We start from the raw sequence: 25,512 nt of genomic DNA, 5'->3' as shown, positions 1-25,512 counted from the left end.
ATCCACAAGAGGACAGTTCAGAGTCAACAGGTACTGACGACAACAAACATGGCAACCGTGGAAGTTGTGATAATGTACCTGTTAGGAAAGAGGCAAAAGCAGAGGCAGCGTGACAGTGGTGGTCTGTGAGGCCATTAAATACATTGTGAAATACATGTTTCGAGGAACGTCATTTCCACTTTAGGATGTGCACCATTATTCCAAATTCATAGTCTTGTTCAATGGTTGTCTCAAGTGAACTATTGGCTACCCCCACAATTTCCAGTGGTACTGCTCTATTTTGTCTAAATCCATAAGCTTTCAGAAAACATGCATGAGTAAAATACAGGCAAAATGAACATGGTTTAGTATGGACAGAGGGCCCCGTCTCTAAACATACATTTTGTTTGTTTACGATTAAACTTCATGGAACATCTACAACAAGTATGTTTTCATAATGTTCAGTTACTTGTTGTCTTTCTCCCTTCAGATCTGGGCTCTCCCTTCATCTACTCCAGTCAGGAGGAGGCTGACCAGCCTGCTTCCTACTCCGTCCAGACTCCATATGGTTTTCAGCTGGATCTGGACTTCCTCAAATATGTAGAGGAGATAGAAAGTGGGCACAATATCCGTCGGGCACCAGTCAGTTCCCGGCGCCGAGGGGTCAAACTTTCCCAGAGAAGTCCAAGTGTGGGGGGACGTACCAGTGGCTGGACATCTACAGAGTCTCTGGCATCTCCGGCCAGTGAGGATGGCAGGGCTCCTCCACCGCCGCCACCACGCCACCGCCTTGGGTCAGCACCCTGTGAAGGGCTCTCTCTTTCCCCTGTGACCCTCCTAACTGTTCCTCCTCTGTCTGCTGGAGCCAAGGTGCCTCCTCCTCCACCGCAACGCAACCCCAGAGTTGAGCGGACTCTTCTGGAAACCAGCCGGCGGCTACAACAGGAACAAACCCATCAGCATCAGAATGGTGGGCGATTCCAGCTTGCAGATCCTCCAAAACAGCTCTTACCCTCTGCATCTACTCTGCAGAGTAGCTGGACTAAACCCAGTCCTCAGACCTCTGGGCTCAGCACTCCAGCTGCTGGCAGCACAGTAACCCCAGTCCCACCCAGCCAGCTGCAGACGGTTAGAGAGCAGATGGCTATAGCCTTGAAACAGCTGAAGGAGATGGAAGAGAGGGTAAAGGGTGTTCCTGCACTTGAGAAAGAAGTTGCCAAGCTTCGTGCAGAGAAAGACATGCTTCTGTTAGCACTGCAGGAGAAGAAAGTAGCCGTAGAGATGGCCCAGCAGAAGCAACCGTCCAAAGAGTCTTCTACCCAGACCACAGAGACTCTTCCAGCTGAGCACAGTGTCCAAAGTCGATTGACTGCACCAACCTCACCTGGACATAAAGGCCTCGTGAAATCTGGTGAGCTGAAAAAGCTGACTATGAAATTCGAAGGGAAGGAAGAGAAAGCTACAGAGCCTTCATCAAAGGTTTTAGTAAAAACTCCAGAGAAAGTGTCTGTCGTTGAGAAGAAATCAGTGGCTGTTGGGGACGACGTGCCAATGGACTCTGTTGTTTTCTACTACAGCCAGGGTGTGAAAGATGCTTCTGAGGGCACCACGGTAAATGTTTGTGAGAAAGGCACCGGGACAGAGGCCCCTCTGGTTCATGAGGAGGGAATACAGACCAGAGTGGAGACAGAAGAGGCTGCAGTTTGGGTGATGGAGTCACTGCTTGGGCTGACAAGCGAGGCACAGCGGGAGATCGACACCTTACAGGACACCATTAAATTCCAGCAGGAGTCCATTGTGGGTCTAGAGGACCGGTTGAGTGTGGCCAGCAAAGACCTGGTGATCCTTAAAACCCAGATGGAAGAGAAAACCTCCAAAGTCATGTTTGAGAAAGGTGTTCTTGCAAAACCAGACATGACGGATGCCCAGGTAGAGACACTGACTCCAACGTTAAAGCATGCTGCAGTATTGTGCTGCCCTGAGCTGAGCGATGCATGTGTAGGTGAGAGTTTAACAGCTGATCAGATCGAACAAGGCACCCAGACGGATGCTATAGCTGAAACGGCAGAACCAGTTCCTGTTACACTGGTCAGCACTGGGTGCCAATGGGAGGACTTGCTCGTGGAGAAGATGGAGGAGCAGAAAGTGCTAAAGAAGAGACAGATGACCTTCGCTGATTACAAGGTTTCACCAGAAGAAGAAGTGGTTAGTATGGCTGAGAACAAAGAGGAAGACGACGGAGAGAAGACTACACCCAGCAACATCAAGACAGGTGAGAACTTTGACTAATTTGTCTTGATTGTAGGGTTTAACAAGATAAGGGTCAGGACATTATGGCCCAACCCCAATACAAACCCTTGCCCCTACCACTTTGCACCTACCACTTCATTGTGTATGTTCATGCCTAGGGGTAGGGAGTCCTGATTCTCATTGGGATAGAGGGGTGTGTGACGTTTTAATTAAAGGCTTCCCCGTCATTCATTAATTCCCATATTTCAATGTTGCATTCCCTGCCCTTGATGGCATTTGCTGCCCGAAATTAGCAAAGTTGCTGCACTTAGTACCACTCCTCTAATATCAGTGCAGACTGGCAGACTGGCCAAATCTTGATGAGTTGATGATCGCATGAAGTTGAGAATAAATTGTGAGCATCCATGCTTTTCTATCTCCATCAAATAAACGGCATTGTGATAATACCAGAACTGCCACAGTAACGCAAGAGAAATCACAACAGCTGAAGACTGCATATTGGAAATGTCCAGTTAGCATCTTTTAACATAAACGCCATAGAAGTAACTTAGTTCTGAGGGGCAGGGGGGCGCTCAAAAACGAGGGGTAGAGGTAAAAATTTGTTTAGAGACTACATGTGGTTCCTTCAAATGTTTTACGTCATAAAATACATCAAATGTAGAATTCTTTGTCCTTATAACATTGGTGACACATCACTAGGAAATGCATTCTGGGATGTGGTAGAGAGTTCAACAAGTATAGCTTAATGCAGGGACTATACACAAGGTACATAATTTACAAATCATTTCAAAGAAGTTCCTTTGAAAGTCATTTTTCTTTTGTTTGTGGATACTTTTGCTAAATTATATGCATGTCCAGACACTGGTAATTAATTATGAGTGTACCAATTAACAATTGTCTCTATTAAATATAATTAGTTACAAATTACATTGTTATTTCCATGCAGCTTCTTTGAAGTTGTTCAGAAATTACAAAGAACCATCAGACATGAAATATTTTCCACTGAAAAATGATTGGCACAAATCTTTCTTTTTCTTTTTTTTCTTAAAGTAAAAATACAAAAATTAGATATAGATGGCACAATCTTACAGCGATAGAGACATCATGTGTCGTGTGAGTGATGTGTTTCTCTGGTGTACTGTTTATGCCATTGTTTGATCCATCTGCTTCCTTTATGGCAACAGGTATGCTGAAATCAATCATGAAGAGGAAGGACGGGAGTAACTCAGGCGAGAATCGCACTGCTGGCAAGAAGAGTCTGCAGTTTGTTGGAATTCTGAATGGAGGGTGGGTAACATGAAACATAATTTTATTTTTCACCCCCCCAAAAAATAAAGGCGGCTGAAAGTCTAGGTGTTTGACCAGGTCACAATTTTGACAAGTAGCAAGCAAAATACTTTTTTCTAGTACTATTTGAGTAAATATTTGTGTCTCCCAGGTATGAATCTACATCCAGCGAAGAAGAAGAGGAGGAGGAAGAAGAGGAGGAAGATGGGAGTTCTTCTGAAAGTGGGGAAGGCGAGTGCTTGGACAGCACAGAGGAGGATGAGGCAGCTCTGGAGGAAGAGACATCTGAAGAGGAGAGAAACGTCAACTTGGATGAGAGTGACACTGATGAGGAAACCCTGAGAGCCACAAATTATTCATCTGATGCTGTGAAAGAGAAGTATGTCGTTACGCAACAATGATTATTAGTTTCAGGAGCCCACAAAAAAAAAGGTTAATACATTGTCATGATTAAAGTGTAGTGCTGCATATATAAATGCTACCAAATCATGTTGCATTACAAAGTCTTATCATGTAAAGCCTCATACGAACCACATACAGTATATACAGAAACATTGAACACAAATGATTTTGTTTATTATAGGTTTGAGCTGAGCTCAAAGATGCGTGAAGCCTGTCTCATCATGAAGAACCACCTGAACGATGACATCAAAACACTGAAGAGTAAGGAAGTGGTGCGTTCCTGCATGCTTCTTCAAACCATTTTATCATTTATCTTCAACACTTCATTATTGGAATAACAAAAAAATCCTAATTACTTTAGGTTGATGAAAGCTGTGGGACTGTTTTTTTTATTGTTTAGGGATATTTACAGCACCTGCAAACATTAATCACAAACAATAGGAGCTTCGTGTAACAATAACAGGAGTCTTGCCAAAATACACCGTATATGTTTTAACTTCTCTGAATTAAGGGAAGTTGTAGGTAAGTTGCAATAGTAAGATACAACTTTACTATTATCTCTCTGCTGACACAGATCCTTATTTGCTCATTTGTTAACACTTAAATATGATAGAGCTGCAACTGATTAGTTGTCAACTATTAAATTAATCTCCCAACTGTTTTGATAATAAATTAATTGGTTTCATAAATTCAAGATTCTTCGATTCCAGCTTTAATTCCAGCTTCTTTTAACCATTTGCTGACATTTTATAGACCAAACAACTAATCAAGAAAATAAAAACATATGCCCTCACCTTCAGCTCTCCAGCAGCCACACTGTTCAGCTCGAGTGGTTTCGCATCTCCAGCGCCAAGATGGCTCAGCCGGCGCGGGTCTCAGACTACCTGATGGCATTTTCTGAGGTGTCGTCAGTGCTGCTGGAGCATGTAGTCAACATGACCGACGGCAATGGCAACACGGCTCTCCACTACAGCGTCTCCCACTCCAACTTCGGTGTGGTGGGGCTTCTGCTGGACACAGGTCAGTGACCAAATAAATCACACTACACTACTGAATGAAACCATACAGGCTACAACAGAAATCCAGTTTGTAATCCTGTCGTATCAGACTACATTAGTTTTGGTCAGGTGTACCCAATACACTGGTAACTTAGTGTATGTTCATGTGCATTTCTATTTTCCTCTATATTTCCAGGTGTGTGCAGTGTGGATAAGCAGAACAAGGCAGGCTACACTGCCATCATGCTGGCTGCTCTCTCTACTGTGAAGGAGGAGGACGACATGGCTGTTGTCAAGAAGCTCTTCGGTCAGGGCAATGTCAACGCCAAGGCCAGCCAGGCAAGTCTGAATCAGTTCATCACACTTCACAGAGCTGTTTTACAAGACACAAACACTTGTGTGTGTCGTTTACTCCTCAAGTAGTGCTTGTAGTACTGCTCTCTTACTTCCTCCGTGTTCCTGGAGTAATTTTACTGCGCTCATTCCTGTCCTATGAGTGTTATTTTTGGTATGTAGGTCCTGCCTGTCAAAGAAAAGAAAGATAAACCCTGACAGAGATTACATATTAGTACTAGCATGTACTCAGTAAACAGGCTATGTTCATGTTGTTGTTCGGAACAGCACATAACAGGTTGAACGTTACATTGGGACAATTTATTCTCTTGCAATAAAATGCTTGTGCCACAAAAACTGACTTATTTTGATATGCAAAGATACAGATATCTGTTTAATAGTCCAGTGTGTCAGATTTAGGAGGATCTATAGAGTGGCTCAAGAACAAATCCTAAAACTCAGAAATAGGTTACGTCATCTCAACGTCAATGGGGTTTTATTTTAAAGGGGGTTTTGGTTAAATGTCTAAATAAGGACTGTGGTTAACACGTGTTTTGTTACATGACACAAAACACATCAGTAAACACCCCACTTGGGAATTTTAAAGCGTTTCTGTCTTTAAAAAGGCGGTTGCTAACAAGTGGCTAAATGAGACTACGGAGGTTGTCCGGGACATTAAACATTAATACGGCAAACACGGAGTCTTGTACGTCTTTACAGGTGGACTTGAGCTGCGGACTATTCTAAGTTAAGTGTGTATAGTATAGTGTAGTAAGAAGCTTTGTGGTGGTGATGTAAAATTAGGGCGCAGTGTAGTTTGTTCATAGCCTAACATTAGCTTTAGAACTATAGCTTTATAAATATGTTCATCTGTGAAGATTATCTTGCTGAACATAATGTGTAAGTATCATAATGTTGTATTTTCTGCAATAATCCAACTGAAAAATAGCATAGCATTTTTGAGGGAACCAAGGCGATGCGAACTTCTGGATCAGCCTACAAAAATGTCATCCCTGTCTGACTCTATTGGCAGAAAAGAAATCTAACACTCAAAATTAATGTTTTCATTAGTGTATAATGACCTGAAACTAAGAGTAATTGTGTTTTTGTTACCTTGAATGAGAATTTTATATCTACAGAGGGAATGGGTCCTTTTCAACGGAGTCTGCCGTTTCTACACTAGCCCAGTACTGATAAACCAAACACCGGCTTTAAAGAGGGACTTTCACATTTTTAGCAGCTACTGTACCATGGGGCAGGGTAAGGGGTGGTGTGTTCACAAATAGATGCTACTAAATCTTAGACACTGATCCTTTTAAAAAATAAAATAAATCTCTGAAGAAATGTGACTGTCCGAAAGAGCTTCTGTGCATCAGTTGTGGGCTCCATCAACCAGAAGCATTTTATCACTTAAAAGAATTGATGATGGCTCAGCTGACTTTCTTTAATGAATTGAATCTGATTTAGAGACATTATACTGTTAACGCAGAAGCAGCAATATAGAACCAAACATAGGATCAATTCTACATACGACGGCCAAATTGAGGTGACTGAGTTACTAATCTGATCTGTTAATATAACTTTATTGGATATAATGAGTTTTTGCAGCATTCCTTTACTGAATCTAAACTTTATCTAAACTGACCTTTTCCCTGCTGATTTAATGTGTTGTTGTTGCAAATGCTTTTGTGTTTGAATGTCAGAAACACTGAAAGACATTTAACTAGTTCTGATTGAATGTCTATTTGATTCCTACAGCTAGTTCCAGTGACGGTAAAGAAGAGAGGATGTCGTTCTTTGTTCTCTGTTTAATTCAAACAGGGAAGGTTATGTTGGGGGCATTTCCTGTGTTGTAATGAATTGCTGCATTCAGAACCAGATGAATAATTGGTAATGGGTTAGATTGGGTTAGTGAAATGTGTAGCCTAAAATGACACTCAAGTCATTTGTGAGAATCTGTTGAGTTGAGTGGTTTTATCTCTTGGCGTGATCTAATCAGGCTGTGTAGTGTATGTGTTCGGACACGGCGCCTGACAGGCTCTCACACTGCCAAGTCACAGGACTCAGAATTTATAGAATCACTGGCTATAAATCCAATTACTGGCGCTTGTTATTGTTGCTGCGGGGAACAACACAAGGCACGCAATGCAATTTTAGAGACAGGAATTTAAGATGTACTCCTTTCTGCTGTGTTTTGAGTTTAGCTTTTGGACTGTGGAGTCTTCAGAAATCCAGTATCATTAAACTTCTAGAAACTCTAGAGAATTAACTTTTTTATGGCCTTAAGTTTGTTTTTTGGCACAGTGCATCATTTTCCATATCTATACTGCTCTCAGAACTGTTTTAAGACCATATTTACACTTGGCACTGACATGCAGTCTGTACCTGGATATCCTGTCTGGATAAAGAAATAACGCATGTTAATACAAGGTGTAGATACACTCATAACGCTTTGGGGTAACACTTGATCATAACCATCATTAATAAATGGGAAATCTATAGTAAATTAAACTTTGTTAACAGTGAAATAACAATTAACTAAAGAATGAAATGCTTTATAAACTATTGTCAAGTTATTTATTATGTTTTGTAAAGTTGCAACTTATGATTATAAAACTTTGTAAATGGTTAATAAATAATGTGTACTACTATAAACATTATTGTCCATCATAAAGTTGCAACTGATATTTCTAAACCTTCACAATTTCCTAATAATAAATGTTTTATGAAGCATTTAATTGTTTGTTAACAGTCAAATAACTATTAACTAAAGTTTAATTTACTATACATTTACCATTTATTACTGATGGTTATAATGTGTTACCAAGCACTGTGATCAGACTAGATTGATAAATTCCACTCTTAGGTAAAAAAATATTTAGTTGATTTAATAAAGAAGAAAAAACAAGATCTGAACCAAACCATGGATTTGGATAGTTGTACACCCCTAACAATCATGTCTCACAAAGTGTTGAACCTGGACTCATCCCTGCTTGTGAACCACTGAGCCTTTCGAGGATGCCCCTTTCATACCCTTGGTTTCCGTGTGAATCAAAACAAGTGTGATTGGCTCTCACTTGTTGTCACTTGCATTGCATCAGAGCACATTTGCACAAAGTTGGGGCTTTGTAAACTTTCCCCTGTAGTGCTGCTGGGTGCCTTTCAAGTCTCTGTAGCTCAGCGGGTGGCCTGGGGCTGCAACGCCAGGTCCCATTTATAATGAATAGCAGCCTATTGCTGGCCCAGCATCTGAGTCTGCATATATGAACGGGCTATAGGAGTGGGCACTATTTAGGGGAAATAGTAGCCTACAGGACTCGAGAAGCAGGTTTGATAAGGGAAGGTCACTTATTACTGACAAGAAAAATCAGGGTTGAGAAAATACATTTTTGCTGCGTAAGAACTAAATGCTCCTAAGCGAAGCACTTAAGATACAAAGTTTCAGAGGAGAGACTGGTTACACTGCATTGGAATTTACTTGGCTTTAAAAATTAGGTGCTGCTAAAAGACAGAAACAAACGTGTGCTTGGCAAACATCACCCGTATAAATAAAAGTAAAGGGGAAAAAAAAGCTTCACCCGTAGTTAATCTTTAAAGTCAACAACTGGCTCATTCACACTGCTTCAGATAGTGGAACAAAAGGATCGATATCAGTAAGTCAGTGTTGTTAGGAGGTGTTCATTTTTATTTTTACCTCCGTCAAGGAGGTTTCGTTTTCACCTGTGTCCGTTTGTTGGTTGGTTGGTTTACCAGCAGAATTACACAGGTCGGCCCAGAATAGAGCCCATTAACTTTTGGTGTGGATCCAGGACTTTTTTTTCCACTTTCTTTAACGTTTTTGTTAATTTCTCAGAAGATAATGCATTGATCTTGATGATAAAAATCAGGCGTATTCAGGTGGCTGGTTTCTTTGAGTGAGAATAATTTGGTAGATAGAGCGAACTGTTGGGGGTATGCACTCTACTGATTGCCATTCTAGTTTAGATGTAGATTTTCTCATCACTGAACAAAGAACTATTATGAAAAGCTCTCAAAAACTGTATTTTCTTAGGAGAAATTACATAATTGTTTTTCTTTACAGGCGGGCCAGACAGCATTGATGCTAGCTGTTAGCCACGGGCGGCAGGAGATGGTGCGGGCCCTGCTGGAGTGCGGTGCAGACGTTAACGTACAGGATGATGAGGGATCCACGGCTCTGATGTGTGCTAGTGAACATGGCCGTGCTGAGATTGTCAAACTGCTCCTGGAACAGCCTGGCTGCGACATATCCATTGTTGATAATGTAAGGCATTTTTTCAGCTGATGCAGTCATTAAGGGACACTTTCAGGAACTTATCCCTGAGCTTAAAGATGAAGCCAGCTGTTCTCTGACTGCTGAAAACATCTGAGCGCTTTCTTGTCTGGGGTTTAGCTTAATCTGTGCTCAGGAAACGGCTCCTCATGGGAAATAGGTCCATGCAGTTTCCTCTTCATGTCACCTCTTTTTTCTCCTTCTCTTCTTTCGTGTTTTTCTTCATTAGCAAGAAAGGCTGAGAGCTAAAGAGCCATGATCAGATTCGTTTCATCTGCCTTCTCCTGAAATCAGTGCTGTTTACAGGAAACACAATCACAGGGCTACTCACAAGCCCCCAGGGGATGAATTAAAGAGCCACAACTCCTCTGTTCACAACCGCAGACTTGTAGATTTCAGACACAATGCACTGCAGGCTCTTGCACTAGACTCTGAAAGATCCAGACTGTAAAAGACTGATGATTTTGTCAACCACTTAACTTATATCATCTACCAAATTTCAGTGGGAACATTTACTTTTCTCAGTAAGCATAAATCTTACCCTGAAACAAAACTCTTTTCATTGCTGCTTGTGACATTTCTCGCACTGGTTAATCTGCACAGCCGTGTGTTTTAAAGTGATTTCACAGAGGATTGGTCTGGATGCTTGAAGACAGGCCAGGCAGACAGATATTTGAGCATTCACATCTGTGCCAGAATGAGTTGGCCATTCAGTGCCGGCAGACCCAGGATTGTGTTTCAGTGCAGCACAGCTGGACCGAGAGATGGACTTGGAGGGGGTGGAAAACATTTTGAAAGGCCCCCGCCTCCCCTGCAAGACACAGCAAAAATGCTTGGTTGGGTTTAGGAAAACATAGTTTGGGTTAAAATAGACCCTTTCACAACATTTAATACGTGTTACAAAGGATAACTTGTCCCATGTGCCTATTTTTCTGTGCCCCCAAAACAGGGATACTCGGTTGCAATTATGGTCCTGGAGCAACATTAATTATAAGGGAACAACACCAACGCAGCAATATCAGATTGTGTGAAGGGGAGTACAAGCTGCAGTCATCCCGGAGAATAATTCTTGGATGTACTCTCACTACGGACATCAATCATTAAACCTATATTACTCCTTATTATATGTTTTATATGATCGAAATTAGCGCATCATTATGTTATGTCCTGCTTGACATGTTTGATGGAATAGCAGGGAAAGTATAATTATAAAAACAAAGAAATGCTGAAGAGGCAGGACGGATGAACGTTCTGCTTGTTTAGCAGCCAATCAAGGATGCATGACAGTGACTTGATTGATGGGAATGGAAGCACTGCCCCAACATCCATCACATGAGATGTAACACATTAGGGCAGTAATAGTTCTGTAGTACAGAGCGTGCTGAAATGGCTGGAAGAACATCAAGCGTGTGTAATGTTGATCATCTGGCCCATGCTAAACAGTTCAGCGCTCTGTTCTAGTTTGAAACTTCTCGTGTTTTAAGGCTCAATGAACTCAATCTAACTGTTTCTCTCTCTCTTCTGTCTGTAGGATGGCAGCAATGCTCTGTCCATCGCACTGGAGGCGTCTCACAACGACACAGCTGTGCTGCTCTACGCCCATATGAACTATGCTAAAACCCAGACTGCTGTGGTGAGTCCACCCTCACACCCTCTCCTCCTTTGAGTAGACGGGTTTGTCACATGTGAATTTGACAGACATGATGACTACAATGTTTTATTAAGTAAGTAATTTTAATACTGTAACTTTTAAAGGTCATGTAAAAGAAGAGTCCCAACATTTGACCTACCTTATAGCCACATCTCCCCAAGTTTAAATTTAGACTTGCCCGTCTCTGTCTTTATCATGTTTAACAGCCTGAAAAGAAAGAATCAACATTTGGAGTTTTCTTTGTAGATTACAGAGCTGTCTTTGGGTCACAAGGCTGAAAGGCTATAAATCTGCTGCGACATGGCATTCAAGCTGGCTGAAGTCTGTGCAGGTCACAGTCACAACATAGCTGTACAGTGAGCAATGTCTCTTGTATTTAAAGTGGGTAGGATCAGTTCCACGGCAGCGGTCCAAGCTTCAGTTTGGGTGTGGGCAGCACTGACTGAAGGTACTCTGCTGCCCCCTAGAGGTCCTACCAAGCTCCAGTGAATTGTGTTTTCTGTCAGAGGGTAGACAATTGAGTATTTTAATTGCTATATACAAACATTTACATTAAATTGATCCAATTCCTATTATGTGAAATGTCAATTTCGGTACATTTTTAAACTAATATATCAATAACAGTAATAAAGAAGTTACTATGCTTAATTTTGTGATTGTACAGTGTTGTGTCCCCTTTCCCTCAAGAATGAATGCCTCTTAAGCCCTCAAACTATTAAAAAAAATGGAATAATTTGCAGAATAATGAGTTATTTTAATACAATTTAAAAGCCAACCCTGTTCTTCACATTGTGTCTTTCAGGGGAGTCCAAAGGCCCAGCAGAGGAGCCCCACCAGCCCCCACAAGCCCTGGCCTTCAGACTGACAGGATCATGGCTGCTTGGCAAACATAACTGGATCTGAGCTGTGAAAAGCTCCACTGGAATTTACTTAAATATATATGTATTTATATATTGCAATATGTCCTGCATTTATAAGTATTGTTAATATGAGAATATTATTTTTCCATAAAAGTGGTTATGTTATATACTTGACTAATATGAGCTCCTAGCATGTCTGAATGAGGTCTCCAGTGTGTGTTTTTTCTGTGACAGGAGATGAGACCTTACCATTTATTATTTGCACTCCACTAATATTTTACTGTAAAGGGCAACACACACTGGTGGTTTATGATGCACGTCCAAAAACCTGCACCCATTATTTCCCAGCATAAGCACACACACTGACACAACAATGTGTGTCAAGATACTTCACTCTGTTACAGTAAATTTCGACACTGCAGAAAATGTACTATATTAGCTCCCTGGATTGGCACACCCTGGCCACTTTACCTTGACTACTTCTATGTGCATGCCTGCTGTGTACTGTGGACATCAAATGACACGACACAGCAGAACAGTGTGTGTTGCCCTCTAGTTTTTCCTCTCTGTCCTGCCTTGGTTAACTGACCTGTGAACCTTTTCATCTTCATAGTCTGCACATTGTATGTTCATATAAATATATACGTATAAATATATTCAAGTCTGAAATAAACATATTTACATAAAAGTTGATCAAAACAAATTGTTTCGTCATTAATGTTTTTTTTTAATGCTAAACAACTGTTGTGTGGAGTTCAAATAGACCATCTCTTACAAACAAGATGTTCTTATGCACTGGATACATTAGTTGGTACACACACTGTGGGTTACCTACACTTTCCTACTACCTAGCCTGTGGTGAAGCACTAGCAATATAAACTCACAGTTTTACTAAGTGACCATTAAAGCAATTAAATGAATAAGTAAGAAGTATTTCTATCCATTTGATCTGATCTTATGTTTCCCCAAATCACAATCCTGCTTAGTAAGTAAGTTATTGCTGGAAACCTGAGGCACCACCATATTTATAACAGGTGAACACTGGGTGCAAGTGAACCAAATCCACTTGAGTGTCCTCTTAACATCAGGCGTCAATGGAAATCTGACCTTTTGCATAAAAGGAATTAAAGGATAAGTTCTCCCAGCAATGAAAATGTAGTCATTATCTACTCATCCTCATGCAGATGGAAAGTTGGCTGAAGTTTTGGAGTCCACAACAGCGTTGCAGCATTCTCCTGAAGATCTGAAGTAGATGGGGACTTGTTTTAAAATCTAAAAAGACAAATGAAAGACAAGAAAATCATAAAATTGCACTATATAGATTACTGGGCATAATCCAAGCGACAATTTTAAGTCAGTAAAATTATTCTTTTATGGGAATTTTTTTAATGTTGTTGAAGTCGTCGTTTGTTCCTAAACTGCATGTGAAACTTTTAATGCTGCTGTCTTGGCCAGTACTCCCCTCTAAAAGAGATTCTGAATCTCAATTGGAATCTTCCAGGTAAAATAAAAAAATACATTGAAATCATTAAATCAAACGTATTTAATTAAAATATTTTTTGTGGACTATGCAACTTCAACTGACTTTCAAAATGCATGGAGGTGAGAAGGTAAAAACTGAATTTTCATTTTTAGGTGAATTTATCCTTCAAATTGGTTAAACCACAAATCCACTTCCCCAAATTATTCAATCCCAGAGTGATCGTCAGACCACTGTGCAAAAACACTGACTGCAGGGCATGTGATGACTTGTATCTGTGAAGCAGACTGACAACAACTGTGTAATCTGCAGATTTAGGAATATGCCTGTCTTTACACACATGTATAACAGTCAGTGTGGAGGATGACCATGAGACTGAAAAGGTCACAGCCCTGTCTGGTGACATCACAATTACATGCCTCCTGGTTTATGACTGAGTGCAGCTGATTTCTTAACAATGTCCTTTTAATTAATTTTTTTAAATTCCCTGTTTCTAGGACTACATGGGGAATTAATTTAAGCATCATTAGTCAAGGCAGCATTGTGACAGTCAGCTAACTGAACCTGAGGTGTGACTACACAGGCATGCCTTTTAAGATCATCCCATTAAATTAATTAATTCAAAGGAGACTAATAAATAAAACTTTGTTTTATATACTGTATGTTAGACACAATACTCCTCATTAACTCTTTATATTAGTGTTATCACTGAAATCACCAAGTCTATCACAAAAAGGCTTGTGGTACCAGGATAAATCCTTCATAATAATTTTTGAATGATCCATACGAAAAAATTTAATTGTGACATAAGGTGACACATTTCCTAAAATGCGTTTCATTAATAAAAACAGAGGCATAGAGGAACATGAAGGACAAATAGAAACCACAAATCCTAAAGTAACCAGTGAGTTCATTCATGATTAATAAAAATGGTTATGGCCCCGAGTTCATCTTGATGTATTACAAGTGAGTCGATAGCAGCATTCTTCCAAAGCACAAGACAGTCAGCAGGATGATGGTCGGTCTCGTGTTGAATAAGATGCTCAAGTGTGACGTGATAAGTGGTCCCAGGGCTCTGGAGTCAAACTCTATACTTTGTCCATCCGTCCACCAGACTGACCTCCACACCCCAATATCATACTACTCCTGCATTGGAACTAAATTTTGGTATTAACCGTAAATTATAGAGATCCGCTGATGTGGAATTTTAGGGCTGATAGCTAATTTTCTCCTTTTGTTGTAGCCAATACCGATACAATAACCGATAATATCAATTCTACAAATGTAAAAGTGTGAAGAAGAGGACAACATCTATACATTTTTAGATGAATTTATTCTAAACTTGCCCCAATTTCTCAGATTACTGGAGGGAAAAGAGGTAAAGTTCTACTTCCTTGAAACCAAAACTCACATGCCATACACAAACCATGTAATAATGTAAAACAAATGTGCAAATTTCATTATCTTTTTGGTAGCAACACAAAGACAAGACTCAACCCAGACCTTCTGAGTTGACTGAGCTTTCGCTACAAATGCTATCATGCAGGCAGAAGATGTTCCTTCAACCGTTTTTTTTGTGTGTCAAAGATTTGTAATTGTTTCACATTAAAAGTTTCCCTTAAATTGTGTATTATGCAAACTGCTCACACTTTAAATGTGATCTATAATCTGTCAGGCAGGGCTAAGAATTTTCCCTCAAAGTGTAAGTCCCAATTTAGACTGTGTTTTTTCCAACGAGGCGACTAGTCCATCCATGTCACAGGCGTTTATACTGATCAAGGTTGACCTACTGTCTGAATTTGGGTTTGAATGTGAGTGTTTGAATATAAACTGCTTCAAGACCTTCTTACTGTTAGGTAACCGTGATAAGTGTAGAAAAGGGTAAACAATAAAGCATAAAATGTGTTAATTCCTCGTCTAAAGGATCCGCACTTTAAGAATGAGACAATTTTAGGGGAATTCCAGTATTTTTCAGACGTGGGCCCCATGTTAACATAATCTAGTGTGTAAATGAATTATACTTATCAAAAGCAACTCTGACCATCAAAGCTACGTCCACTGAGCTGCTTGTTTTTGCCACTGACAGACTGAGATCGTTATTCTAGGTGTCCCACAAGATAACTGAATTGCCTCTAAGGATTAAGTTGCAGCCATTGCAGTTGTGTTACGACTGTCAGCTGAGGTCGATCTACTGGACCAATTAAAAACGTGGCCCGGTTTCAAAATACAGGAATTCCTCTGTAATGTATTTTCTATGTTGGCTGATAGCCATTTCTGACGGTTGTTACCAGAGTGCAAGATTTACTTTATTGTCCACCGGCCAAATGGATAGTGAATGTTCAAATTTCATCTGTTCTTTATGGCTGGTGAGTGAATCAAATCTACCACCACCTTGCATATCTCAGCAGCACTACACTGGTGGCCGGTGCTATTTTCGTTCCTCAATTATTACCAAGATATTTGCTAAGTGGGACATTTTAGAGCTGTAATTACATGCAAACACTGTATCTAAATGACACATGATATTTCTTTTGTCACTCAGTGGCCAGTATGAACACTGTTTTCTGTGACATATCATGCAGAACATTTGTTGGCTGAGATCGGCCTGGCCAAGTAATCAGTGTAGCTCTCCGTCACCCGTTTCTATTAGAATTAGGCTTTTTATGTTTTTTTGTCTGTATTCCTTATATTTCATCTTATTCCTATTATATCCAATAAAGCTTTATTTCCATGAGTGCCCCCGTCTTTCGTATAGTTTTAAATGTGGGATAGTCCAGGCACGTCAAGGCTTGCATACGAGTGGTGGTTATTCCAAGCATTCAAGCCTTCTGTGACATCCCATCAGGGCAACTGACTTCAAGGTATAAACTCAAATCACAGGATCAGTCAAATGCTGCTCCATGGCAGTTAACGCAAGGGAATCTGAAATTGATTTATGTGGTCAGTTGCTCCTGTGATGCTGTTCCCTGAGGGCCCCACATCAAGCTTTAAAAACAGGGGATGTCCTCACTGAGTTCACTGAGCCAACGGCTGATTGTCTTATTGTATCCTGCAGCATCTCTGACTGAAAGTAGAGCAAAGAGCCAGAATGGAGTACCACCATGCTTCAGCAAAGAACGGAGAAGCTGCTGAGTATCAGAACATGTGCATCGAGTCTAAACATAAGGATTTGCACAAAGAGGACTCCAAGGACTCTGTAGGCGCAGACAAGCTTGCTCACATTGAGAAAGCCTATACCACCGTATTGAGCAAGCTTGGAGAAGACGTCGAGCGGGAGGGCCTTCTACGTACACCACTACGTGCTGCCAAAGCCATGCAGTTCCTCACTAAAGGCTACAAAGAAACAACCCAAGGTAAGGATACTTTTTTTCTTTTTGAAACTGAAAACTACTTAAAACTTTCAGTAGTGCTGACACTTTCCATATTAATTTTGAAAATAAAAAGGACAAAGTTCATTTTGATGACTATAATACATTCTGTGACTACCCTACAGCACTGCCATATGTTTAAAGCTTGTCTTGGGTCTCATTTCTGATTTGTTAATCAAAACAGTCCGTCATTCTGTCACTTTCTATATCATCCTTTGCTCCAGTATGACATAGAATGAATATCTAATCCACAGATATCTTAAACGATGCTATATTTGATGAAAACCATGACGAGATGGTGATTGTCAAGGATATCGACCTGTTTTCTCTCTGTGAACATCACCTGGTGCCCTTCTTTGGCAAGGTAATTATTTGAGGTCATTGAATTCAAGTCAAGTCATTTTTATTTATTATAGCCTAATATCACAAATCACATTGCTATGTGACACCCTATGTCCTTAGACCCTAGATGCCAATCATTATATTAGGCCAATATGGATATTTGATAAAAATGTACTGGATAATATTAAATTGTTAAGATAAAGATATACGGATCCCCTAAATTTGTTTTTTATATAAAACATAAGTTTGTTAGTGACAAATCAGTGATCTCTTTTTAATAAAAGTCATGGTGGCACTTTTTCTTCAAACATACCGTTGGGATGTTTGTACTGCAAATTCCTGTTAATCATCAGCTGACATCTACACAATACCAATTTATCTGTGATCAGCTTGAATAAATTGATGATATTCATGTCTACTACTTACAGACACTTTTATTCTGATCTATCATGTATTATAGACCATATTGAAATATATATTAGATAACAAATACATTGATCATACTTTGTTTGAATGTTCCAGGCTCACATAGCATACCTCCCAAACAAGAAAGTGGTTGGACTCAGTAAGCTTGCTAGGTGGGTGATTGGAAGACACGCACGCATGCACGCACGCACGCACACACACACACACACACGCACACACGCACTCATGCACGCACACGTACGTTACATTCTCTTTGTGTTTATTTTTTCAGAATTGTCGAGATCTACAGCAGAAGGCTTCAAGGTAAAAACGACTTTAATGCTTTAATACTGAATACTATTATGTATTTCTTTGTAATCATATGTTCAATTTAATTTGTGACATTTTATGTGCAACTCTCTGCAGTTCAGGAGCGTCTAACCAAACAGGTTGCCTCAGCCATCTCTGAGGCACTGGAGCCTGCTGGAGTGGCAGTGGTTATTGAGGCTGTGTGAGTATTTTGCTTTTATTTCCTCCAAATTAGACAGAAAAATATTTGAACTTGTTTTTTTCGTAATCTCTTTAAATTGAAGTATTTAACTTTATCATAGCTACTTAGGTATTGTCAGACATATTTGCAAGCAAGACATTAAAAGAACGTGAAACTGGGATCACAGTTTAGACGGCACCTACATTTATCCTGCGTCTTACCTCCTATTTCTTAAATCTAATAGGTTCAGTGCAAATCACTGACTTGCCCTTTGAAGATTCACAGTGATTTCCACATTTTCCTTCTTGTGTCTTTCAGCCACATGTGCATGGTGATGAGAGGAGTGCAGAAGATGAACGCCAGTACTGTTACAAGTGTCATGTTGGGATCATTTAATGATAATTCCGAAACCAGGAAGGAGTTTCTTGCCCTCACAATGCGGAAGTGAAGAGATTTTTTTACGTCAGCAGAAAGTTCAACTGTGATAAAAGACAACAGATGAGACATTTTATTTGTCATTGTGGGCATACAAAGACATTATGTTTGGTATCTCTCAACCAGCAGCCATAGCAACAAGATAAATATGATGAGATAGTGTCCTCTCTATATGTAGAACAAATACAAAAACGTGGATACTTGCATGATGAATGAGTCGATATCACAACCTTACAATATGTAGTATAAAAATGTTATATTACAGATGTAATATGGATTGTATGAAATGAAGAGTTTGAAGTTCATTAGCAGCTGTTTTGGGGGATGTGTAACATACAAACCATACTGACTAAATGTATTCTGGACTGTGAAATCAATTCATGTAATGGTGCTTCAAGTACAATTTCCAATGCAAATTTACATTGAAAATAAAAACATGAATCTATTCTTATTCCTGTCTATGCTTGTCCTTGATATAATGTCCACATGTACATGGGTATTTTTCAAAACAGTTTTCTTTTTAAAAAAAAAATGGATCTCCATCCAAACATCCAAATGTTCGGATGTAATCTCTGTCTTTACAAACACACCTGAAAACGCATATCCCATGGCTGTATGGCCTCGTACACTGGGCAGGCGTGTGCAACTGTAAACAGGAGCAGATTGTAAACTGTGGTCAGTTGCTTAGTCACAGAAAATACTATAAGCAAGGCAGTGAAACCTGACATCTCTTTACAGAATCTTCCTGAATAATGCTATTTTGTCAGCAAAACATTATAAACAGCGGTTATTGTCTCAATTCCACCACTGTATTATCAATGTCCGTTTGTGCCTTTCTAAATATAAACATATAACATCCATTCCGTCGACTTACAAACTCAAACAATCCAATATCATAACACATACACTACTCAAAATGAGGTAGGCATTGATGGATATTTTACTGTTTCACTTGATTGTTTATTCTGTCACATATTGAATTTTTATTTTGTGTTTTGTGATTTTTTTTTTTGTTCCCCAAAAATAATGAAACATATTTCATTTGACTTTTATTCCATGCACAGGTATATTTGCACCCATATCCCAATATCCCTAACGTGTGTTCCTGCGTCATCATTTCCAAAAATCTCTGTTTCATAGTTTCTATATATACAGCATTTATCCTCGGAGGAGTTTTGCAAAAGGTCTGTTTTCAGTGACCAAAAACATTGTTTCCCTGCGTATAAAATGCCAAAATGCAGACAAAAATGTTTGTTTTCAGAAATACCCATGACAGGTCCTAAAAATCTCTCATATAGCTGCACATATACAGGCAGTTATTGTATAACAGCCCCACCATCAGCTGAACATGTAAAACGTATTTACAAGCTTGGTAAGCAGATTTGTGGAAACATCACATTTCTAACCTCTTTACATCTAATTAACATACCATTAAATTTGATGCCTCAGTCACCACCGCATCAGGAGCACTTACTCAACAGCTGTTTGAGACCATCACTGCGGAGAGATAACCAAATCATCTGTAAATAAAGTCAGTAATTATGAGATTATCAAAAACATAATCTGTAATAAATGTAAACAAAACCTTAAGTATAATCTCCGTTTTAAAATAACAGATAAGAAATGGTATATTTTCATGACATCGTACAACCGGATGATGCATCCATACGACGGTGGGAGATGAGAGGATCTGTGTATACTGTGAGCTTAATGAGGTGAAAAATGTGATTCCCTGCTTTCCTCTTTATGTTTAACAAGAAATGTTTACAAATTCTCAAGCTCCAGATTTAGATGTGATAAGAAATATGGATGCAGCTATCAACATTATCTAATATCTGTCATTTTAATAATGTTGTCATGATTTCTTAATGTTTTAACATAACATTGAAATAGAACAAAAATAATCTATTCATTTACTAAGACTTCTTATACATACTGATTTATGTCTCAGTTATTGTATAATTGATCAATAAAATAGGATACAAAACAAAATTCACCAGCCCAGATAAGTCATCCATACAACATCAGAACCATCCCAAACATCTAATCTGCATCTCCTTACAAATATAACATCATACAAGCCTTATGAGTAGATATTTAAGAAATGTATTATGCCTGATTCCCGTAAGAGCCATAGAAGAATAAAAGCTGCACAAATCTACAGGGCTCTATAATATCGCATGTTGGGATCCTGTGAAATCCATTTATATGACATAATCAAGTTTGTCAATGTGTTTTAAAAAATGTACAAACAAATAATTAACAGATAAATACATGATGATGAATGTGTTGGACATGTACTGCCAGAAGCTATGACCTCAAATTAAAGAGATGGAACTACATGTAAAATCAGTTGATCTGAAGACAGCTTAATGTGCGGAAAATGTATAACAAATGCAAAGTATAAGGGAAAATAGCATCAGCATGCTTTAAAAATGCATTTTTTCACTGCTCACTCGTTGCAATTTGTTTAAATTTTAATGCAGGGACCTACTTTATTACAGCAGAACCTGCAAGACCACAAGAAATAGGCGGTTTTCATGAGCTACTGTAAATTTCACCTTAATAACAAACTCTATTTCACAAGCTGTATGTCCAGAAAACCAAAATGCAGAGAAATCACAACATGCATTGGAATTTCATGAATATCAGAATCCCGACCACAAGATGAATCTGTTTTCTCCATCTCTGCCTGTTTTGTAACTCTACTGGCTGGGATATCATGGAGGCAGTTGTGGTGGTGGTGGTGGTGGTGGTGGTGGGAGGCTGTGTCTGCGGTTTTGTCTACAGTGGCGTAACATTTTTTTTAACCAGTTACTTCCACACCACTTCTTTCATTATGCTGATCTGTGAAGTGGAACGTAACGCTGGCGGAGTTGAGAGGTCAGGGGCTCCCGCTGCCTAGATACATACAGTCTAATATTAGAACATTTCCTTGATTTGTTAGCAGCATCTCTGCTGACTCCCGAGCACATGGCAACAGGCCGGCCAATCAGATTTCAGGAGACCACTAAGCCCCCTGCTCTGTATAGCAACAGTGGCATCCCTTATTTATTTATATAAGAGTTTTTTTTCCCACCGACTCATTCTCATGCCTCTGTCCCCCCACTGTGCAGCCACACTGAGCTCTCAAACTGTGAAAAAGAGTTACGGTGCGAAGAGTAGTGCTGCTCTTTTACTTTTGCTTTTCCTTCACCTGCTTAAGCTCTTAAACCTACACCATTTTTATGGATTTTTTTCATACTTATATATGTTTTTATAGATTTGTTTTATACTGCACCGCACAGATGACTGGAGTTGTTTTTTTTCTTGAACATAGCATGTGAAAGTAAAAACAAAGTGGAAATTGTCTTGGAAAAGCTTTATTTTTCATGAAGACATGAGGTGTATCGAAGATGAAGAGAGGAAATACCCGCAGGAATGGCATCGTGGGAAAATGTGGCACTCGGAGGGGACGGACAACCACCAAATTGAGAGGATCTTTAAAAGATGGAGGACACAGGGGGAGAGACAGTACGGGATAGGAGGAGTGGGGGGGTGGAGGGACACAGGATGGCGTGAGGACCGAGGCCTGTGGTTGGTTTGAGCTGAGCCACGTGTGCGTCCAGCCACGTCTCCTCACCGCTTCATGGATGTCGATGAAACGTTGGCTTCCCCTGCCGTCCGGTCCCTTCTGTCTTGGCCCAGGTAGGTGCGTACTGTCCCGTCCTGCTGAGTTTCCTGATGATGTTTAATTTTTTCAGGCTGTTATCTACATCAGAAGTTGCCATTTTGAAAGTTCTGTGCATGTTCAGCCTTCATATCTCTTCGTCATTACAAGCTTAGGTATGGGACGATGGAAAGCTTAAAGGCGTTGGGGAAATATGGCGTACATCAGCCATCCTGTTTATGGAATGCAACGCTGATCGATAACAGAATACAACCGAATTAACGAAGACATGTTTGTAGGACAGTCATCATTGGCAAACTAAATACTTTCAGCATTATCTGTTGTATGGTGGATTGACGTTTTCAATTGCCAAACACTCGTTGAAAGTATATGACATTTTCTGCTGAGCGCTGCTGCTCAGTGCAACGTACGTAATAGATTTGGAGGTTCAAGATTTTTATGTTCCAACTTCGCGTTTCGTAATAGATCCACCATCCAATAACGGTGCATGACATCAGAGCAAACACCATTGACATTGTTTGAATCATTAAAACACAACGTAGTTTGGGACGGCACTTTTATTTTTTTACTTTTTTAATTTTTTTGCAAACATTGATAGCAGCATTAATGGTTACCAAAAATGTTATAAATGACTTGAGTTGAGGGATAACCTAGCTGTGTGTCGTCCAATGGGTACTGGACACAAGTATACAAGGCACAAGACTAATCAGATAAAGATCGCAGGTCTTTGTTTTAAATTGTTTATTATTTCGTTTCACCTTAACAAGAACTGGACACAATGTACCGTGAACATCGAGCCGTGAAGACTTGATGGCTGCGTACCATTCTAAGTATTTTGATGCCGACGCCATTTCCAACGCCTCGACTTTTGGTCTGCAGTGTTGCATCACTCAGTAAAATTTGATACAACCGCTTTGTTTATTGAAACAGAATGCAACACCAACTATAATCAGTATTTTTTAAACATTTCAATACCTCTGGCATTTTAGATTGACACTGAAAGTATAAAGTTGTCCAGATTTAGAAGTAAAAAATTGCATGTCAGTGAAACCAAAAGAGATTACCGTTTTTATTTTCTATCTCAGTTGAGCGTTCCAGCAACTATGAACTCTTGTTTTTCTGTTTCCTTATCCATTGTGATAGGATCAGATCAATCATGTTAACAGAAAAATCTGATCTTTCATTTCAATAAATTTAGATAAAGTTTACTCTTGTAAAGCAGCTGGATGATACCCCTACTTCACATCCCTTCAATAGGATATCATATTGTAAAGGGTATAGGAGGATAATAAACCGCTGACTAATCCCAAATGCTTAGGAGAGGAAGAGGATTTATCCACAGTCCCCCTAAATTCGTTACCATGTAATGGGCTTCATGATATAACCACACAGTCATTATATAAAAAATAGTTTACACAGACTTCTCAAAAAGGTAAAATCCCATGAAATCCGTGAAATCATAAACGGTAATATCCCACACCCTCTTGGACTTGACATGACTTTTTTTCCGTCTACATTCAAGGGCAACACTCGTAAAAATGAATGTGTTCAGGGAAAGATATTCTTGAGTCTTCTTGTGAGAGAATTTATTTTAGTGCAGATCATCACTACATGGTGAGGATGGTAAATGTTGATACTGGGACAAATAAGGTCAAGTGCTGAAGCAAAATAATTTTGAGTGTTACATTGAATCTGCTTAAACATGATTCCAGTTTTTCTGTCAGAGCAGATCTTGTCTGCTGTGTAGACAGCAGAAACTTCATTCCCAAATTAACCTTGCATTTTCAAAAAATATTTTCTGAGACTTGTTGTGGCACAGCTTTTTGCTCTGATAGATGACTGTATTGGGAATTTCTCACAAGTTGGACCAAAAACTAAAAAAACACAGAATGATCATGATTATTCACATAGTCTGCATGATATAACCAGCCTCTGCATACAGCTTGGTCTGCAAATAACCTGCTCCTCTTGATCACAGTGAACATTAAGAGTGGGTGATAGTCTTCAAACACATTACAGTATGTATAATTGTAGATATAGATCAGGCCTGCAAATTAATCTAAATATTATTGAAATCGCAATGTTGTCAAGTGCAACACTAAATTCATTGGAGATGCAATTTTTTGATTAAGGTAAAATGTGTCACAACATGCTTTTACAAATGAAGCACTGTGGTGCCACAGAGTAGCCAGGCTTATTGTATTCTCCAGATGTAAGCAATAAGAGATCATGCTTGTTTGGTACACACTCCATCAAATATCGCACCATCATCGCATCATATATTTTTCAGTGAAATTAACTTGACTTGTATCATAATATCTGTTAAAATAATCGCAATGTGATTTTGATGTGAAGGCCCAATTTGTAAGGTCGTTTGTTGAGTCCCATTCCCAACTCGTCAAACACTGATGCTTTGGGTAGGTAGGTCGGGCCGGCCATCAACCAGCAGTATTTAACGAGTTGGGACTGAGAACAATCAGCTATCTTACAAACTGGACCTTTAAATATTTTTCAGCCCTAAAATAGATGTACACTGTCATGTGATAAAATTCCTGGCAAATCAATTGAGAAACTATTTATGGAACACAAACCCAGACAGGAATGTTACTTATTAATTCAGTGGATTACAAAGCTAAGAATTCAAAATACTTTATCCTGTAAACATAATTTAAAAAGCCAATGTTGCAATAAAGCATTCACACTGATTTATTTGAAGCATTGCCCACAATGTTCTAATACAACCAGATTTGTAAATGGATATGAAACACCATATTAAACTTATGGAAACATTTCTGCTGGTTGACTTTTTACTTTATATAAACCTGTTTTGCAGCAAGCCCTACAAGTACTGACAATGCCAGAGGTTAAAATAAAATATTACTGAGCATTAGCATTCTGGGCAGCAAGTCTGGACCATGAAGGGTTAATAGATAAGGGTTCAACTGTCCTGAATAACAAAATAACAGCCATGTATCAGCATAGGGGATAGAGTTGTCAAACAGTGCATATTGGGGCTGCACAACATTGGGAAAAAATTGACATTGCAATATTTTGGTTTTCTGCAATATATATTGCCATATGATAAAAGAGGAATTTTCATTAGACAACTTGATTTGGAAATTATTAATCATAGGCCCTGCTTTGTTTCATAAATTGATCAATAATGATCAATGAATGTTTCTCACAAGCAACCATCTCGCATGTTTCCAATTATCTAATATTAGACTGACTTCTCTTATAGATTAGTCATGGAAAATGAGAACTGTGCACA

The 25,512-nt window shown here is 39.4% G+C and overlaps 3 protein-coding genes and 1 long non-coding RNA gene across 9 annotated transcripts in view; 3 read left to right on the top strand and 1 right to left on the bottom strand.

Annotated features, from left to right (window-relative positions):
- The window catches only part of kank3 (KN motif and ankyrin repeat domains 3), a 43,440-nt gene extending 30,670 nt beyond the window's left edge, over window positions 1-12,770 (top strand). For all 4 annotated transcript variants that reach the window (XM_084355138.1, XM_084355135.1, XM_084355136.1 and 1 more), the window contains exons 4-12: window positions 470-2,251; window positions 3,414-3,516; window positions 3,668-3,895; window positions 4,100-4,190; window positions 4,719-4,938; window positions 5,113-5,255; window positions 9,331-9,531; window positions 11,072-11,173; window positions 11,994-12,770. In XM_084355138.1, coding sequence (XP_084211264.1) covers window positions 470-2,251; window positions 3,414-3,516; window positions 3,668-3,895; window positions 4,100-4,190; window positions 4,719-4,938; window positions 5,113-5,255; window positions 9,331-9,531; window positions 11,072-11,173; window positions 11,994-12,056 — 2,933 coding nt within the window. In that variant the 3' untranslated portion in view covers window positions 12,057-12,770. The remainder of the gene's footprint in view (window positions 1-469; window positions 2,252-3,413; window positions 3,517-3,667; window positions 3,896-4,099; window positions 4,191-4,718; window positions 4,939-5,112; window positions 5,256-9,330; window positions 9,532-11,071; window positions 11,174-11,993) is intronic.
- Window positions 12,771-16,589: 3,819 nt separating this feature from the next.
- LOC311258655 (GTP cyclohydrolase 1 2-like) lies at window positions 16,590-19,022 on the top strand. The gene is made up of 6 exons (XM_084355143.1): window positions 16,590-16,884; window positions 17,154-17,263; window positions 17,764-17,819; window positions 17,939-17,970; window positions 18,073-18,157; window positions 18,455-19,022. Exons 1-6 carry the CDS (start codon window positions 16,620-16,622, stop codon window positions 18,582-18,584), a joined length of 678 nt encoding a protein of 225 aa, XP_084211269.1. The 5' UTR covers window positions 16,590-16,619; the 3' UTR covers window positions 18,585-19,022.
- LOC311258656 overlaps window positions 18,528-25,512 on the bottom strand; it is a 26,838-nt gene continuing 19,853 nt past the window's right edge. Inside the window, exons 3-5 of the long non-coding RNA XR_014622765.1 lie at window positions 20,001-20,068; window positions 19,162-19,217; window positions 18,528-18,615 (exon numbers count right to left, since the gene is read on the bottom strand). This is a non-coding gene — a long non-coding RNA (uncharacterized lncRNA). The remainder of the gene's footprint in view (window positions 18,616-19,161; window positions 19,218-20,000; window positions 20,069-25,512) is intronic.
- The window catches only part of LOC311258654 (phosphatidylinositol 3-kinase regulatory subunit gamma-like), a 15,791-nt gene continuing 12,475 nt past the window's right edge, over window positions 22,197-25,512 (top strand). For 2 of the 3 annotated variants that reach the window (XM_084355142.1, XM_084355140.1), the window contains exon 1: window positions 22,198-22,258. The gene's annotated coding sequence lies outside the window, so the exon portion shown is untranslated. Of the gene's footprint in view, window positions 22,263-25,512 lie in introns of all 3 variants that reach the window. The other variant, XM_084355141.1, reaches the window with a different exon arrangement.

Source organism: Pagrus pagrus (assembly GCF_965226575.1).
Source record: "Pagrus pagrus genome assembly, chromosome: 6".
In the NCBI taxonomy this organism is placed as follows: domain Eukaryota; kingdom Metazoa; phylum Chordata; class Actinopteri; order Spariformes; family Sparidae; genus Pagrus; species Pagrus pagrus.
Note: the sequence above shows the minus strand (reverse complement) of the source record. Positions and strands in the feature narration are given on the sequence as shown.

What these genes read in the sequence shown, in the direction of transcription:
- LOC311258655 (XM_084355143.1), top strand. Translation starts at nt 16,620, where the DNA reads ATGGAGTACCACCATGCTTCAGCAAAGAACGGAGAAGCTGCTGAGTAT. An exon ending in CTACAAAGAAACAACCCAAG is followed by an intron (nt 16,885 to 17,153) that starts GTAAGGATACTT and finishes TCTAATCCACAG; the next exon opens with ATATCTTAAACGATGCTATA. An exon ending in CTACAGCAGAAGGCTTCAAG is followed by an intron (nt 17,971 to 18,072) that starts GTAAAAACGACT and finishes AACTCTCTGCAG; the next exon opens with TTCAGGAGCGTCTAACCAAA.